This window comes from Fusarium oxysporum, chromosome 6, assembly GCF_000149955.1.
Source record: "Fusarium oxysporum f. sp. lycopersici 4287 chromosome 6, whole genome shotgun sequence".
NCBI classification, from domain to species: domain Eukaryota; kingdom Fungi; phylum Ascomycota; class Sordariomycetes; order Hypocreales; family Nectriaceae; genus Fusarium; species Fusarium oxysporum.
The window spans coordinates 987,314-1,006,258 of NC_030991.1; the positions used below are offsets into that span (position 1 = coordinate 987,314).

General features: G+C 46.3%; 4 protein-coding genes across 4 annotated transcripts; 1 reads left to right on the forward strand and 3 right to left on the reverse strand.

Moving 5' to 3' along the window:
* Positions 1 to 10,119: 10,119 nt before the first annotated feature.
* FOXG_07129 (uncharacterized protein) lies at positions 10,120 to 10,470 on the reverse strand (the record flags this gene model as incomplete). The annotated part of the gene is made up of 1 exon (XM_018385765.1): positions 10,120 to 10,470. The coding sequence occupies one exon, from the start codon at positions 10,468 to 10,470 to the stop codon at positions 10,120 to 10,122; it is 351 nt and encodes a 116-aa protein (XP_018244454.1).
* A 1,793-nt stretch (positions 10,471 to 12,263) lies between these two features.
* On the reverse strand, positions 12,264 to 13,130 carry FOXG_07130 (uncharacterized protein; the record flags this gene model as incomplete). The annotated part of the gene is made up of 3 exons (XM_018385766.1): positions 12,264 to 12,796; positions 12,922 to 12,949; positions 13,062 to 13,130. 3 exons carry the CDS (start codon positions 13,128 to 13,130, stop codon positions 12,264 to 12,266), a joined length of 630 nt encoding a protein of 209 aa, XP_018244455.1.
* Positions 13,131 to 14,931: 1,801 nt separating this feature from the next.
* FOXG_19662 (uncharacterized protein) lies at positions 14,932 to 16,467 on the reverse strand (the record flags this gene model as incomplete). Its single annotated transcript, XM_018399926.1, has 2 exons — positions 14,932 to 15,737; positions 16,257 to 16,467. The coding sequence occupies 2 exons, from the start codon at positions 16,465 to 16,467 to the stop codon at positions 14,932 to 14,934; spliced, it is 1,017 nt and encodes a 338-aa protein (XP_018244456.1).
* Positions 16,468 to 18,242: 1,775 nt separating this feature from the next.
* FOXG_07131 (uncharacterized protein) lies at positions 18,243 to 18,846 on the forward strand (the record flags this gene model as incomplete). Its single annotated transcript, XM_018385767.1, has 2 exons — positions 18,243 to 18,302; positions 18,355 to 18,846. The coding sequence occupies 2 exons, from the start codon at positions 18,243 to 18,245 to the stop codon at positions 18,844 to 18,846; spliced, it is 552 nt and encodes a 183-aa protein (XP_018244457.1).
* Positions 18,847 to 18,945: the final 99 nt, after the last annotated feature.

Here is an 18,945-nt window from a genome sequence, read left to right on the forward strand (position 1 = left end):
CCTACTCGCGGCAAGGTCCCTCTATGGGGATTTCGCCGCATACCACGAACGATTCAACCACGACGACGCGCGGGTGACTTGCTCGTGCGGACGACGCAAAGCACCTGGCCATGTCTTCTACTGCAGGAAAGTACCGCGGCGGTGTCAAATAAGGCTCGTCCCTTCGCCGACTGCGGCGGTCAACCTCGCAATAGGAAGGAACTTCGACAAGTATATCAAGTTGACCAAGTCAAGCGCCTTCTTCGAAAGAATATGTACTCGTTACTAGACGAAGCAGATCGGAGATGCATTTGCGTCTCCTCCTCTCCTTCTATCTTTCTTTCCCTTCTGTTTCTTTGTTTCTTTGTTTCTTTTCTTTATTGTCATGGTCTTGGCCGCCTCGTGCGGCCATGCCGCCGCCCTCTTCCCAGTCTCACTAAAGACTGACCGACATAGCGGCTACCGCTATGATAGTCGCACCTGGTCATCCCGCTGACGGGTAACAGGTTCGACAGGACGCGCTTTTGAGCCGATGATATGCTGGATAGTGGTCTGTTCTTAATTTGCGAAAGCTTTACGTAGATTTTAGCATTAGAGACTCTAGCTCAGCACGTCCTGTGCCCCAATGGGGGACTTTACGGGCCTCACGGCCCCCGGACGAAAAATATACATACATACATACATACATAGGTGTAGTGGATTTTTGCAGCGGTGGATTTTTAGTGGGACAGGGTATCCAGTTTTGGACGTCTGGATCCACCCTGTTAGGAGGTACTGTCTTTTGTGAGGGCAGGGCCACACAGACTTTAGTATTTCCTAACTTATTTTCGGGTCCCCAGTAGTTATAGAGGATATCCTAGGGTAATTTCCCATACAGGTCCAAATTTTCATTGATCTGTTTGACGCATTCACACCTCCCGTAATGACCGATCCTTTAGAAGACAAAGTCGTTGAGACCTCTCCACCAATTCTTTCACCATCAACGTTACTAGCTGATGCCCAACAGCTACAGGAAGAACGTCTGTTTCGTCATTTCCGCGGCTGGCTCTTCTCCGAGCGCGCAAAGGACACCTCCTCCTGGACTTGGGACTACGGGTATGATATCCAGCGGGCTCATGAGCGAAGATGGGTATGCAAACTCTGCATTCACCAACGAGTCCCCCAGCCGAAGAACTTCACGCATACTGGTCTTCAAAATGCCAGCAAACATCTGTTCAAAGAACATCATATTCGGGCGCCAGAGGGCAAGACGAAGTCTTCGACGCAGTTGAAAGCGGAAAGCGTCGAGAAGCAGCACCGCTCAATAGCTGATACCTTGACGCTCGATCCGGAAAAGCCGCGGGAGCAGGCCATGGCGAACTCCTTCGTCAAGAACTTTGACAGGGACCATTTTCAATGGATGGTGATGCAATGGATCGTTAAGAGTAATCTTTCCTTTCTCACGGTCGACGACGAGGATCTCCGAGCCATATTCGATTATCTTAGTCCATCAGTGTCAATACGTGGTGGCCACTTATCTGCAGATACCCTCAGGACCAGGATTATCACTGAGTATCAACGACACCGCCACACCGTTATCGACGTCCTTCGACAATCTCCCGGCCTGATTCACATCTCTTTCGATGGCTGGACGTCGGGAAACCGGCGTACCTTGTACGGAATCGCTTGCTTCTTCAGAGATAAGCACAACAAGCCCCGTAAGATTGTGCTGGGTGTGCCCGAGGGTTCTGTACGCCACAGTGGATCGAATATTGCAGCTCAAGTCCTTGATATCTTGACAGCCTACCAGATTACCGAGAAAATAGGATATTTCACGCTTGACAACGCAGAGAATAATGATACAGCGATGGGGGCCATTGGTCGTGAACTAGGCTTCACTGGTGCGTCTCGCCGAGGCCGCTGTTTCGGTCACACGGTCAACTTGTCAGCAAAGGCGTTGCTCTTTGGCAAGAACGCATGCGCTTTCGAAGAGCAACTCTGCGGCGCGTCGGCCCTGCCGGAAGCAGACTGGGAAACATGGAGGAGCAAGGGCCTCGTTGGGAAGCTTCATAACCTTGTCTATGACATCTTTCGGTCCAACAGATTGATGTACTTGCTGCGAGATCTTTAACAAGATGCAATCAGCAAAGCCAGTTCATTAAGGGAACGATCGAGGAAGCCACTTACTGTGGTGCGAGATAATAATACCCGCTGGCTTTCCCAACTGTACATGATCCGTAGGGCACTCAAAATTCGGCCATATCTTATCTTACTGGTGGTAAAGTACAAACAGGAGTGGGAAGATGAGAATAGGTCGAAGAGGACGGGTCAGGTCAGGAAGTCCGCAAAACTGCCACGTATCTGCGAGGAGGAGAACAAGCTAATAGACAGCGACTGGGAAGCCCTCCAGTGCCTGGAGGAGATATTGACGCATTATGAGAATGTAGTGAGGACTTTGGAGGGTGACGGACAAGTCAGAAAGAGAAGGCGAGGGTTTCTGGGCTCATATGGTAACATATGGGATGTGATTCTAGGTTTCGAAGACCTCCTCTCGAAACTAGAGCAATACAAATTGCTTGCAGCAGGCTTTCCCGACGCCGAACAGTTCAGGATCGGGATTAATCTCGCCTGGGACAAGCTTGAAAAGTATTATTCAGCTCTAGATGAAACACCCATCTACTATGCCGCTCTTGCTCTCCATCCTGCATACAAGTGGGCGTATTTCGAGCACACTTGGGACACCCATCCAGAATGGGTCGACAAGGCTAAGGAGATGGTTTACCGAGTTTGGAGGACCGAGTACGCGAATTCCGATATCCTCTCTCAAGCAGACGAGTCAGACGACCAACGTCCAGCAAAAAGACGCAAGTTCTTCAGCCCATTCGAGGCCAACAGTCGTCATATGCCGGCAAGATACGACTCTTCAGACGATGAAGCAGTCAAAGGTGATGAATACGAGACATGGCAAGGTAGCCGCGAAGTGAGTGATAGGAGAGTTCGCGATCCTATTACGTACTGGCATGAAAGGAGGTTGAAATACCCTCGACTTTCGCGGATGGCGTTGGACTTTTTGACCATTCAGCCAATGTCTGCAGAGTGCGAGAGGCTCTTTTCAGCTGCCGGAAGAATGGCGGTGCCGTCGCGAAGCCTTCTGGATGCCCAGATTATCTCCATCTGTCAGGTATCGCGGTCATGGTATAGGGCTGGGATCGTCAAGGAAGTGGATCCGATGTTGATCTCGTGGCGCGAGGAAGAGCAGATTTATGAGGGTCTTGGGATGAGTGATGGCGAGTTAGCAGAACAAGCAACGGCATGGCTGAGGGCTCAGGGCGATGAGGGAGAGAGTGAGGGGTAGTAGGCTGGGCAAGTACCATCCATGATCAAGAGCGCAAGTCACGTGAGCGAAGTGTATGACAAACTGTCGCACTGAGCGTGCTTAAAGGGTTAGAGTGAGTATGATGAGCAGCAGTAGTGAGTTGATTGATTGTCTTCTGTGTGGGGTATTCCAACCCACAGGTTTTACTTTAAATCACCCAGCTTGATTACTAAGGGCTGTTGTTCCTGAGGATCATTGAGACCATGCCCGGCCTGCGACACAAACCAACCGTCAACTACATCCACCAAAGGCGCTGGTGTAGCACACTACACCCACCACACCGGACAGTTGCTTACATAATTTACATTTACACTACTCTGGGTCGAAAAGTGTAGTTGGTGTAGTTGATCGGAACCTTGTCCGCGCCTAAGAGTGTTTCGACATAATGACAGAATAAGGCATAATATCAGAATATACCTCGCTAGCTTGGTTCCAGCGCAGGTCACTCTACTGTGTCAACAGATCTTGCCTATTTGTCTGTTAGGTGCCTGGCCAGCCACTTGCCGGCATTTGGCCACCGTTAAGCGATAGCAAAGGGCATTATTGCGTCAACCTGGCGGTTTGTATTCGCACGGAATGATCTGCGTGGCGCTCTGCTGTTATTAATGGCTCAACTACTGCGCTTAGAAGAGATTCTGTATCTCGAAGCTGGTCAATCAGTGGAACAAATTGGTGAGGCTATGAAGATGAACATTGGGACGTAGATAGGGAAGATACAATAAGAGCAGGTATGCTTGTAGAATAGTCTATAAGTTGGAGAGAGGGTGAGGAGTTGACTGAAGAGGCGATTGTTGCAGATTTACTCTTGCATCAGTGGCTAGACAGAGGACCTTCTGCTCCACCACGCTTCGCGCTCGCATTAATTACAAAAATGTGCCAGCCCTGCCGTCACTCCCTGGCTCCCCAACAACACCAAATCTTCCGGTACTCGCCAATATGTCGTCAGGCCAAGAATGGTTGTATGATCCATGCCTCGGTTGCGGCACCTAGACAAAGGGAGAAACCTACTGCTCTAATTCCTGTCGGCTATCAGAATGTGAGAAGGCATCATCATCGACGCAATATTCAAGCTGGCCTTATATGCGGACCACATCATCCTCCTCAACATTATCAGCTCAAGAAACCAAGTCATCGACCAAATTAGAGAAGGAATTAAGAGTTTACAACATGTCATTGGACCAGGCGAAGCTGCGGAGGAGATTGCATTAAAAGCCGAAATACCTCCACTTCGTTGGCATCCCGCCTCAGGGGCTAATAACCGGAGATACATCTCACAATAGTGCCACCTTCAGTGCTCTCCGCATACCAACTCCATGACAGACATTCGGAGTGTAGAAGCAGGGCGTATTGACACTGGGAATGACTTTACTGCGCCAGACCCATGGTTTTGTCGACTGGGTTCTGCCCTTCACTCAAAAGACATTGACGGGAAAAAGGACCTCTTGAGGGACTTGATCGCTCTGAAATACGAAGTGGATCCAACCCATCCGGACAACTCGGACGGTGCTCAAGTTTGGTTCATACACATCGCCTTCGATCGGATGGCCAACTACACTAAAGCCATCATCACGGCCGATACTATTTCTTGGAATGCTCTATTTGAAGTTAACCGCAAAGACCTTGACAAGGATAGGACCAGGCCATTTCGTTTCCCATATAAGCCACAGAGTCAAAGACGGTAAACGCTTGCGGTTAAACAACTACTTGCCTGCATTGTCCGGTGTATGTCTTTCGAGGACAAGGCATATAGGTGATCATTCAAGCTTAGAAGGAGGCAACTAGGCGTTTACGATATCATGATGTAACACGCAGATGGCTTGATCGACGCTTGGAAATAATACGGAGGGGACCCAGAAGCACCCAAGGTTTCTTAGCTTCTTGATCTGCTGGAGAGTGACGTTCTGGAACTCTATTTCTCGATTCTTGATCATTCTTCTCAAAGTACTGAGTATGATAGTGTTCCAGCAAGTACTAGATGAAGTGCGACGTAGTTCGTCGAAATAGTTGTATGGATAAAATGTGGGACACGCTAGGTAGGAGTTAGAATATACTGTGCTGTTTCAATCCCAAATCTAGCTAAACTAGGCTCGGTAAATAAACCAAAGCGTAGTTATAAGTTCTTGGATGTTTGATACATAGAGGAGTAACGCGATAGTTGTGGCGTTTTGAAAAATCAGTATTCAGAGAGATATCTTTCGATTTTCGGACCATAACTGGATTGATATCCGCATCTATGAACGTGAAGGTCAGGTAATCCTGCATTTGTAAAAACCAGTTTCCCTAAGTCAATTGTACAAGCCTCTACTGGATGAAGTTTAGGCTAGTTCTAGCTAATTTCGACTCTTTGTTTAGCATAGATTGTTAATAAATCATGCCTTACTTATAACATTTCTATTTAATCAATTGATCCTTAACCATCAATCATGTCTCAATCAAATAAAGAGGCAAATATTATTCTTGCGATTCAGGCCTATCAAAACAACCCAGAATTAGGTCTCCATCGCGCAGCTGAGATATACCAGGCCTCCTATGGTTCACTCTGGCGCCGAACCCATGGCATTTCTTCTCGATATGATACTACACCTAAGTCACGGAAACTGTCTGATCTAGAGGAACAAGCTATTATTCGATTTATCCTCGACCTAGATTCGCGAGGGTTTCCCCCGCGACTGCGTGGTATTGAAGAAATGGCCAACCGATTGCTTGCTGATCGCGACGCATCACCTGTCGGCAAGCGCTGGGCCACTAACTTTGTCAAGCGACATAAAGAGCTCAAGACATGTTTTTATCGGAGATATGACTACCAGAGGGCCAAATGTGAAGACCTAACTGTTATTCGCAACTGGTTCAGGCTTGTATAGAACGTAATTGCAAAGTATGGCATCCAATTAGATGATATCTGGAACTTTGATGAGACTGGCTTTATGATGGGCGTGATTTCAAGCGGTATAGTTGTCACTGGCTCAGAGAGGCGAGGAAGACCAAAATCAATACAGCCTGGAAATCGGGAATGGGTTACAGCGATCCAAGCGATTAATGCAGAAGGCCGGGCAATCGATCCATTTATCGTGGTTGCAGGCCAATATCACCTTGCCAATTGGTACCAAGAAAGCAACCTCCCGGCCACTTGGGCCATTGCTACGACCTAAAATGGCTGGACGGATAATAAGACGGGTCTTGAGTGGCTAAAGCACTTTGATCGATGTACAACTAACCGATTAGTTGGTGGCTATCGTCTTCTGGTCCTTGATGGCCACGAAAGCCACCATTCGACCGACTTTGAGATATATTGTGAGGAGAACAATATAATCACACTCTGTATGCCACCTCATTCTTCCCACCTCCTTCAGCCCCTTGATGTCGGGTGCTTTGGGCCGCTAAAAAAGGCATATGGTCGAGAAATAGACCATCTAATCAGAAGGTCTATCACCTATATTTCCAAGTCCGAATTCTTTCCGGCCTTTTACGACGCTTTTCAAGCTGCTATAACTAAGGAAAATATCAAGGGAGGTTTTAGAGGAGCTGGACTAGTTCCTTTTGACCCGGAATATGTGGTCTTAAAGCTTGATGTGCAGCTACGGACTCCAACGCCTGCCAAGGAGGTTACTAACCCCTCAACCCCTTGGGCATCTAAGACCCCACAGACTGTGATTGAGGCTAGATCTCAGTCTGAATATCTTCAGAAACAAATTAGAAGACATAAAAGCAGCTCCCCAGAGTCAATTCTAGGAGCTTTAAAGTCTCTTGCAAAGGGAATAACAGCAATAATGCATGAGAATACCTTATTACGAGCTCCTGCAGAATAGAGGGAGTATGACTATACGGGAATGTCAGCATCTAATTGATCAGATGGATGTAGATATGCAAGTATTGGCCGAATCATCGAGAAGTGGTGGTCAAGGAAGTTCGGCGTGACCGAGGGTTCGGCGCTGTGGAACTTGCGGCAAGACCAGGCATAATGCAAGGACCTGTCAGGAGGGTATTGAGGCCTCTGGTAATGAGTATGGTAATTAAATTTAATTAAATAGATTGTCTGTTGTATTTCTATTATAATATTTATTTAGAAGGTTCAGATATTTAGTCCACTTGCTTATCTAGTGCACTCGCTTATCATGTACGTTAGCGCATTTTTATTTTGTATGTGTTTGCAAATCGGGTCTACTAAACTCGATTTCACCCATTATGGGTAGCGATTCTGCCGCGCAGCTAGGATAGGCTAGATATGAACAAGAAGTTGCATTTGTGGCCACAGACTTTTATTTAACATACTACGTCTGCAACTTTGCCGCTTCTGATCCTAAAGTGATCTCTTTTAGGGTTTACCAGCCAAGGCGTGGAAAAAACTAGGATAGCCAGGCTTTCTATGCATAGATGCTGGAGTCGCAAAATGGATAATGAATGTATATAATATAGGTCTACACATGCTCTAGTATAGAACTATCATCTGCCCGATGACTTAATACATGCGCTTGGCTTGGCCTCTGCAACACAGGCTTAGGCGATGCAAAATGAAATGCGCATATGGGGCATATATCATGTTTCGCAAGGTACCACGTAGCAATACAATCTGAGTGGAACGTATGCTTACACGCCAGGTGACGAACCATATCAGTATCCTGAATATCCTCTAGGCAGATGGAACTGAATAGGGAGGCGAGTGATCAGCCAAGTGTTGCTTACAATTACTGAGGAGTCAAGAGGACGTACCATGTCATGTCCGAACTCAGCATCGCCCAAGAGACGTGCGCTCCGTCTGCAAGCTCCCGCCTCATCTCTTTGCTTGTTTTTGAGGGAGCAATAACATCTAGATGAGGCAAATCTCTGGCTTCAGTGCCAATGGCTTCTGTCGATGCAGGTCCCGGGGAGCTGCTAGACCCTTCTGTGCCTGCAGTCCTGCCATATCTCATTAACTTGTATAATCTGTATTGCCATTAGCCGACTGAACAGGTATCAGTTTCCAATAACTAAGAACGACATAAGTTACCTGGGAATACATATGAGAAACAAAACCACCGCAACTAAAAGTGGCATTGTCATGATCAGGACCCATCCTGGTAGTGTATGGGTTGAATCCTGGTTATTAGTGTTTGAAGAAGCGGGAATAGTATTGTTTATTGCAGGCATGGTTTCTACGCGTATGGCGAATCAAAGGGTCTGTGCCCTTCAAGCAAGGGCACAAAGGCAGCCAACAGGGTTTATAACTTGGTGGGTACTGTTTAACCTGACCTTGCATTCTTAGTTCGGGTTAAAAGCGTGGTGGTGTGCTCTCGGCTGGATCCGCCCTATGACCTGATGGATATGGTCTGTACCATTGCCCCGCCATCTCGCCACATCATCATTGAGCGAGTCCCCCCCAAAAAAGACTGGTCTCGAATCTCCTGCCCTAAGTGCCTCGTGCCCACAACAACTTAGTTCAATGGCTGGCATGTGCGAGAAACCCCACCTTTTTCTTCCAGATGAACACCAACTAATCAAGGTTTTACCATATAGCCAGCCAGTGGTACTAAAAAGATGCGCCCAGAGAGGCATAATTATTATCTATAACAAGACTTAAGACTTATTAGTTTGACTAGGGCAGCGTACTAACGTGGGTTAATACGTTGGATAGAATCCAAAAGAACGCCTTGGCACTTAAAGATATAGGATGGCTAATCTGCTTTCTAAAGTTGCTCATATGATCACGATCAGTGTGGTAAGGGTAAAGAAAGTTGGGGAAATTATAAAATTAAGTTCTTGTAATATGAAAGGCGTAAGTTATGGTAAGGGAGATATGTCAGTCGCCCCACGCATCAGAAGCTGGACAAATTCATTTTTTTCTCATTAATTACAACCTTTGTTTCCTTGATTTGTTTGAGCGCCAATTACAGTCGGTGGAGACCCTAGCCGGCTGATAGGTCAGGTTCGGAGTGAGAAAAACCACGCAGAGAGCACTAGACCTAGGATCCTGTTAATATTGATATCGAGTTGATATAATAAAAATATCTTACCTAGTCGCTATGATAAACGCGTGATATACTTTCGCTGTTAAAGAAACTACATTCTTTCTTTATTTCTTACTCGCCCTTCCCCGTAATAAAAGGACTAATAGATTCCATCTTTCGAACTCATGTTATATATGATAGCCCTATAAAGCAAAGATTTGATCATCTCGACGCCCTCTTTTGGTAGCTGCTTTATTTCTTAGTCCTAATCCCATTTCCCATTCTTAATTATCAGCAATTGCAAGAAAGATTTCTTATATTGCTTGATGTACCTGAGCCCTTTCAGTGTGCAACCTGCACTATCCTCCCCTTCGACTACGAGGTTATACCATATATGGCTATATAAATATTTACACTGATTTTCTTATATTTATATTATATTTAACTTTTCTAGCAAAACACATATTTATATAATATTTATACATATTCATATAGGGGCTTAAGTAATGCCAGGCTAATTACTGCAGTAAAGTGAGAGGAATCGACTGATATAGCTATATAGCCCGAAACCTTCTCAAACGCTGCCGTTTAACCTGTTCGCTATTAGATATCACCCTCTATAGCCTCTGGATCATATGGGAGGCCTATCCCCCCTCAGCTGAGGGTCTAATATGCCCCTCTCGCAGCCAGTTGCCAATACACTTAATCTTCTCAATGCTCTTAATCAGCAATCGGAGCCTATCCCATCTAGCTGTGCGCCTAGCCCCTGAGAAGGTCCGTTCTGGCTCTGCTGATTCTGCTGGTACAGACAGGATATCAATAACCATACGGCTAAGCCGTGGGTACGCTGTACGAACGTCCTCACTACACCCATTGAAGAGGCGTAGTATCCTCTGCAAGTGCGATAGGAGCCTCTGAGATAAAGCTATCGAAGTCATCCTTGCCCCGTGCTCTCGCCATCGTCTTATTTCGCACCTCTAAGCGCATCTTCGAGAGCATCGTATCCTTCTTTTGCTTTAATAAAGTAGGCACAGCCAAGAATTGCTCTGAGAGATGTATCTCGACATTGTGATTGTATTCTTCCTTCCACAGACTACGGGCGGCGGCAAACGCGCCCTCGTGCCATTCCTCGGACCAACATTCTTCGATATAGCTCTTGCGTTTAGAAGGACCAAGAAGGAGGGCGGCGGCATATACGGGGACATCCTCGGTCATAGTGTAATACTTGTCGAGTATGAATCAGCACATATCGATAAAGTAAACTACACTATCATCGCGATTGCTCGGCTGCGAGTAGTAGGCCTAGTTAGCTGATTAGCATGCCGTATACGCTATAGATAGAGCAGGAAGATATAAAACTTAGCTATATACCTTCCACTTTTCGCAGTGCCCTAGGAGAAGGTCCAGCAGCTTAAGTGGCTGTGAGATTGATGCCATAGCGCCTTCAGCTTCTAACGTGGCCTCATAGAAAGGTTAAAGGAATTCTAGCGTTCTTTCTAGCATTTCCCAATCCCTACTGCTAAGAGTATTGCCTTCGAGATCATTATCATGTTCAGTAGTAAACTAGATAATCTATGGCTTCTTCTTAGCGTAATAGTAATCACTCTATGCCACGAGGAACATCTCGTGATATTATTGATGCCTAGTTGCTTACCTACAGCATCGTACCACTGATCGTTATGTAGAGCCGAGCTCTGTAAATAGACTGCAATCCTATGAAGTTTTGCTAGCACTGGGATGCCTTGCCAGCCAGCAAAGCGCTCATCGTTGTTTCTGGCTTGCTGATGCGTAGTTACGGCTCGATTGCCTCTCGCCTTTATAGGTTTTCTCTTGGGCTGCTCCTGCCGCTCTTCCTGCAGTTGTTGTTGCTGCGTCGTGGTGTCCGAATGTGCCGCAATCTCCTCCGGACCCAGCTCATGTAATTGCTATAAGAACTCCTCTAGCATAGTTAAGCCGGGCTCATCGGCAGAAGTTTCGAGAGCCGCTCTTAGAGCTTCTTTTGAGTGAGCGAGAAGGAATGCTTGTAAGGCGAGATTGATAATATGGCCGATGCAGCGGATTCTGCGGCGTTTATGAGGGTACTCATCCTGTACTATAATTTAGTATAGGCTACAGCAGTATTAGCAGCCAAGAGTTAAACTTGCACCTGATTCTGCCTTTAGAACCTTTAATAGCTTCTCTAAATAGGTGTAGCATTGTCGCCTATATAATAGCCGAGGTTATAGGTAGTAATATTGAACTTCCGTAGTGTACCAGTGATTAACTTAGCCTGCGTAGTACCAGAATGGCTATATTTGCACTCTGGCAGTCCTAGTAGTGCTTTCTGAAGCTTGAAGTCCTTATCGACCTATTGAATGCATACAGCAAGTACGCCATGGCGATGTGGCGATGTCTAGAGATCAGAAGATATGTGTATCTTCGACTGCGTTACTTAAAGTCTTTCGGCAAGTTGTAAGCTATATAGCGAGTAGTTCGAGTTAATATAGCCCATAGCCTGCTTTTGACCATTGATGAGAAGGTCCCCGATGACTGGATTACATGCCACAGCCAGACCTTGCAGTTCGGAGTGCTTAACTGCCGAAAAGGGCAGCCTGCACCTTGTTAGAAGCCCCATAACTGCCTTAATATAGGGCTTGCTTGTTAAAACAGTTGCGGAGAGCAGCCTGCAAAGGACGAGAGATGATATACGAATCGATAGCGCCAGATAGAACACCCAAGGTAAATGTACTAGTTAATTAAAATAGGAACAAATCACACCATTAAATCATATAAACTATGTCTAGTCCTTGCCTTCTTATACTCAACCTCTTTTAGGTCTATAGTTGCAATTTAAAAGTCTTTTTTTTTTTTTTTAAAGCGCAATACTTGGCAATATTAGAGAAGTTTAAAGTCATATAGTATTTTCTCCTAAGATATCTGATGGCCCTGAATTAAAAATGATTTTCTTCTTAGATTATATGGTTACAAGGACAAGATTTCTATGACAAGGTTTCCATGCTATTCCCGCACTATAAATCCCTCTCCTTGTGTACATCAGAATACATGGTAGCCATCCCTTCTAACTCGATGATGTGATTCCTTGCCATATCTAATACTTGTCCTCTGCTCAGAACCTGGCCAATGTTGGCTGTCGTATCCCTGTCAGCAAGGCTATGCGCCTGTGCCACTGGCAGAACTGTGAGAAGCCTCTTAAACTGCGTCTTGAGTCGGGCACGGTAGTGTTTCTCGACAAGGTTATGGATTTCTCGGGTGTGTTCTGGATTGCTGGGAGCTGTGCCACGACGCTTGCGGTTCTTGGATTTGCGCGATGCTGATCGAAGTTGGAGTTGAACGTCGGGAATATAAAGTGAAATATCCTTGCTGGGGGGCTGTTGATTCGAGGGATTGCTCGCCTCTTCGGGAGGAGTCAACGGCCCACTCATCTCCCTCCTCAGCGGTTCTGTATTGGCATCGGGGCAGATATAGTCAAGATTCATCTCAAAACTTGGCTGGCAGGCTATAGAGAGATCGGCTTCTAATAAGTCAGAAGGTCCAGATGACCCTAATGTGTTAGTAAACTACTCAGAAGCCAAATACTTATCCATGTCTGATATATGATTCTTGATAGTGGCTGTTACTATGGCCATGTAAGTAGGGGCTCTATCTGTCAGGCTAAAATCAACTCACCCTGCCCCGATGAGCAATCAGGAGGCATCTGTAAACAACTATTAGTATACTGGCCATTCAAAGTCAGATTAGGCAAACGCGTAATGCCTAGATACCCCTCTATATTACTAATTGTAACTAGTGGTCTGTAAGAAACTTACTTGAAACTGGGATTTATCATACTCTTGGACAAGGGTGTCAAGTGTACTATTAACTTCCTCAGCAGCCATTTGGGCGTTATGGCTACTGGTTTAAGTCGGCTGGGAACTTTGATGAATCGTTCAAAAGGAATATCAGATAAATTATAATGTTTTGTTATCACACTTTACGATATCATCCAGGAGCAACTGGTATTGTACAAATGAATGCTACCATTCTATCGTATGGCTTACCCTCGATGAGAATTCCCGGGCTAATAACCGACTACATATTAAGATAGTGGAGAATCGTATGTCCTATCGGCTGATGTGAGCAAGTCTAGATCAATTGTATGCCTTGACGGTCGGGCGCCTCTAAGGTTCCGGAAATTTGTCCACCCATTGATTAGTTATCAGAGTAAAGATAACCTCACGGAGGAACCAGGCTTGGCGGCTGACTCCGGGCCGGTCACCGGCTTGGTGAACCAAGCCTGGTCTGGATGGCGGTTAAGACCGGTCTATCACTTTAGCTAGAGCATGGTAAGTCAGATAGAGTATCACTAATACACCTTAAATGGGGGAGATTCTATTACAGGATGGTGCGGGTCCAGCGTCAGTAGTCTATATTGTAGTTTTAATGGTAATACCCCAAAACGGACTAAGCGTGGCGCATGCCATATGCACAGACAAAGCCGAAATCAACTCCTGCCACGTCTCAGTTATAATAGCACCTCGATGCTTCGGCGTCCGGGCTATGGAGATCCGTATCGAGACCGACTTACAATTACTTGCTTCTTATAAGGCACACCCTGAATTATCCTAATCATCTTATCCGGCCCTATACGGTGACTAAATTCCCTTGTAATCACTGTTGCTCATTCAAATGCTGTTAGTGAGTGTAAAGGGCAGGGATCGTACTAGCGTCATTGGCACACTGGGCATGTGTTGAACAGGTGCTGGGGTCTCACGTGCAAGCAGGGATACTTTAAGATTACAGCCGAAATGGTAAAACCTCTAAGGGGTAGATTTCAACAGAACACAAGATGAATACACCAATTCACATCAATGAACCGAATACACGTAATGTCTGACAGCATGCGCCATATTTAGTCCGTTTTGGGGCACTGTTAATAAAACTACAATAATAAACTACTGACGCTGGACCCGCACTACCCTATACTTGCTGCTAACCTATTAACTTTTATCGAACGTATTGGTAATAACTTTGGCAAAAACAGCTGCGCAGGCGGTGCATCTTAGCATGATATGACGAACTGGACTGCTGGAATTCGTACTGTATACGGCTTATCGCAAGGGATGCTGTGGTTCTTGGAAAGTGTCGTGAGAATTCGACCATTAAAAGCTCCTTTTCGAAACCGCCTACGTAATAATCATGTGATCGATGAAGAGGAGATGACCGGCAATATGGGACAGGCCGGATGCGCGTTAAGCTTTGCAAATGCACTTCTGGTTATCATCTGACTTGTATTGGCAAGATTCTGAATTCCTGAGCTATCAAGATTGACTATGATTACTCGGGTAGGGCCTTGAGACCGGCCCCCCTTAGCCTAACCCATTCCACACGTGGAGCCTGAGGGTCAGGCACGGGGGTATGGTGACTAGGAAAAGGGTCGGTTGACTAGGGAAATTAAGCTACCTCATTTTTATATGTGCACCCCACCAAATTAGATATACTTCCTTTGCCACGGATAACTACATGATTGTGACCGGACCAACCCCTCCATTTGCAACCCCCACCAAAAATACATATTGCCAAAACACCAAGCAACCATCACGACTATTCAGTATTTTCTTCATCCTTTAGGACAACGAACTCGCCCTAACTGACTTCGATACTTCCCCCAACGACTACTTTATCATCTTCTTCGTCAATTTATTCCTCGTCATCTTCAACGATTTCCAAGCCGTCAGCTTCTAACGGCATCTTCTTCCGATTAAAGCGGCGTTTTTCCTCATCTGCAACGAGGAATTCCAGTGCCTCCTTCACAATATTGAAGTTATAGTCAAATAGAAGAAGGAATAGGGGATTCCAGTGAAATCTGAAGACCTTAATGATTTCCTGACTTCCTGATTCCACTGCCTGCTTTGCTCTCTCCTTGGATTGCTTCATTTTATCGTCAAGCTCGCGGTGAAGCCGGTATCTTAAGCCTAGCAACGCGGTTGACTTCAGAAACTCTTGGTGTTGTGACTTTATATAGAGATCACCTGCTGTGAATAGCTTCTTCTTCTGAGAATAGCTCGGCTGGCTGCTATGAAGGTCAGCAACCCGTAATAGCTTTAGACTTATTCTCAATTGCTTCCTGACTGCTGCAATCCATCGTCGTAGATAGATGACTTCGTCTTTTACTTCCTTATTGTGGAGGCGCGATTCCTCTGCTGCCTGACCGGGCAGTCGGTTATGCTGATCCTTTGCGACGCGAAGTCTGGCATCATAGACAGTAATTGGCCCGTAATTTGCTATAATCGCTGTCCCCTGATCCCGGGCAGAGCGTCTAAGGTTCTTCTCCTTAAGCAGGCGCATCTCCTGTGTCGCTGTAATGCCATTTAAAGCGAGAGTTGAGTGTGCCTTTCGCACCTTCTCATTAATATGTGACACTGAGGGAGTCAGGGGCGTGCCCGAGGCCACTGAGCATTCGATCCTGAGGGCCACATATTCCTCGTACTGACGGATCTTCCGGTCTGACCTGATACAGAAGGTGTCAATCGAGCTCTATCTTCCAGGGACTAATCTGACTGTAGATGAGTGTATGGTGCCGTTTACAGCCAGATCAAAAGAGACAACGCTCGTCAAGGGAAAGCCCACGCCGGTGGGCTTCAAAGTCTGGGTTATCGCCCAACAGGGCTTCTTTCTGCGGTGGCTTTGGCACGTGAAGTCATCACCATATTATATGGTGGGGAATCTATCTACATCTATCTACCGACACCGAAGGTAGATAGATATAGATGCTTAGTCATAAAACGGAATGTAGATAGGTAGAGGTAGGCTACATGTAGATATACATAGATGCTTCTATCTACCACTCTAAATATGATATGCACTAGCCACTAAGTAACTACCCCGGCCACTTCGCTACTCGTCTCCTTTAGCAGCCCTTCATATCTTTCTAGAAGTTCTGCCTTCAGCCATGACCTAACCATTTGAGTAAACTGCAATTGTCCTCGCGTCCAAACGAGTCCGCTGAGGAGAGACCATATTACCAGCGGAGGGAAGCGCTCTCTCATATTCGGCAGCTATTACAGGGACTGGTAAGACATCAACCGCCATTTTCGCTACACGAGGATACTCAAACCGCTTGGCAGACCAGTATTCAAGCGGATTACCGTGCTTTGAAAATGTGCCCTGCTTTGTAGATTGCCACCTTTCGAACTCATCGGCGACTGATTCTTCTTCAGAGTTCGGATACGACATAAGCTCGTCTTTGAATAAGTCAAAGGGATTGTATTCCTGTGCCCTCACGGCTACAGGAAGATTGCTGTCAGCGATCTCCCACTGGGCGGGAAGATCCCTATACTCTTCCTCCCAAAGCTCTTGGATGAGATGTCGAGCCTTATCAATCTAACCCTCCCTTCTGCTGTACTCCCTTGTCAAGAATGCCTATTATATTCTAGGATAAAGGACAGTAACTGCGTAATAAATCGGTGTTTCATCGAGCTTGGTGTAATATTTATTAGGTTTGGCCCACGCAGAGTTGATACAGGCAGAAAGATAGCTGGACTCTGGCCGATATGCCGACTCTGTCTTGGCCCTCTCTAATGTTAATAAGAGGAACTCGTATGCAATGGCGACCTGCCAAACCATACCGTAGTGTGCTTTCTCTACTTTCTGTCTTCATCTTGGCGTCTATCTACATTTCGCCTACATATCCGACGGTAAGATAGATAGATAGATGACCCACATGGCCCCCTGGTAGATAGATAGATGTAGATCTACATCTATCTACATCTACATTTCGTCTATATTGGTAGATAGATTCCCCACCCTGACGGTGGGCATGAGTATGAGCATCAGTTCGTACCTTGAAAATTAGAGCTTGAGGAAGCAAGCAAAGGAGGTGCAGAAAAAACGCCAAGTGAAACGAGGAATGAGCCCTGCAAGACAGGGCATGCGGCTGAGTGAGACCACTCTGCTCTAGCCGCGATGGCGTCACGGCAGCCCAACAGCATCCCACCATTGACCACCAGGAAAAAGCTAGACAAGTTTGATGATTATGGTGATGATCATCACGGGAAAGATAACGTGAATATGAGTTAATTTCTACAGCTGACATATCGGATATTTAGGGGAAGGAAGAAACTGCAACACAAGCTCAAGCTCAAGAAAGAGCAGGTTTTAAAGAAACAAGAATTAAAGGTAGACTCATCAAGGCGCTAGGAATAGATAATTCAAGACGTAGGATCAGTTACAGATACAAACCCATCAAGGCTACGTCAAGTAGCCGTACACCTAAAATAGTTAGCAAGGATACCCGCTGAAGTACCAGCACATGTCCGCGCATTTGCGACGGCGCACATGCTAACGTTAGCAGGAGCTGCCAAAGTAACGTAGTTAGCGATGACGAAAAAGCCGCGACTAGTTGGATGTCGATATTGATGACAAGGCCCCAAAAGATAGGTTACTTTCCGGGTTTGTGAGGTACGTTTACCCCTAACACATTTTAGACTCTTGGGTAACTTTACAGAGGAATCTATGATATATAAATGATCAAGTACGGACGACTTCTTAATTACTACCTACGCCCGCCCGTCGACTTGGTCTGCTAGTGGGGTCACACCTCCTCCTCCTCCTCCTCCTCCTCTTCTTCATACCACTCACGCACACACTCACAATGCTTCCCTAATCCCACTTACAGCTGCCTTATCTCCCCACCTGTCTCCTTTTTAGCCTCTGCAGGGTCCCTTCGATTGCTACCATCCCAGTTTCTTTCTTCTTCTCGTCCTCCCATTTCTGTCACCACTACCACCACTGTCTACTTCTACCTGAGACTGTCTCACCTCGAGGTCCATTTTGCGATTTTCTCGTACCTGACTTCGAATCCAACCTTACCTGCTCGTCATTCAGTCGTCATCTCAACTTAGCACCTGACGCGACTTAACCGACTTAGCCATTAAGTTTATCTCTAACGCTACCGCCTCATATCATTCGCACTTACACCGGCTCTTGGTCGATCATCTACAACCATCACCATGTCTTCTCCTCAGGTCAATGCCGAAATAAGCGCTGCTCAGTACTCCGCTTTTATCCAGGTATTTAAAACCTTACGCTTTCTTTCTACAACATGAACTGACCCCCTCATAGCATCTACTCAACTACCCAGTTATCAACGACGGCATCCATGCCTTCAAGTCCAATAAATACGGCCGGCGCTCCATCAAGCTCGGCGATGCCGCTTATCAGACTTTCGCCGCTCCCACTATTCCCTACTTCTTCAAGCCGTGCCAGTACGTCTCGCCGTACGTCCAAAAGGTCGACTCGCTAGGTGGCAATGCCCTCGACCGCATCGATAAACGATTTCCCGTCGTCAAGAAGCCCACTGAGGAGCTTTACCGAGATACGAGGGTTCTTATTTTCCTCCCATACCACAAGGGTCTCGAGGGCAAGGATCACGTCTTCCAGGTCTACAGCTCGGAAGCTAAGAAGAACGAGCAAGCAGGCCTTGTCGCCCACGGAAAGGCTGCAACTACCACCGTCCTTGTCGTTAGCAACGAGACCCTCTCGTGGATCAGCTCCTTCTTGCACCAGAAGAAGGCCGAGATTACCAACACGGTCAATGAGAAGATCAACCAGTAAAAGGTGCTATTATGTCCATGGCACCACGTGGTGACCACTCTAGCTAAATCACAGCTAAATCATCCCTCTACTTCCTCCCTTCCTTTTTTGTCAGGAATT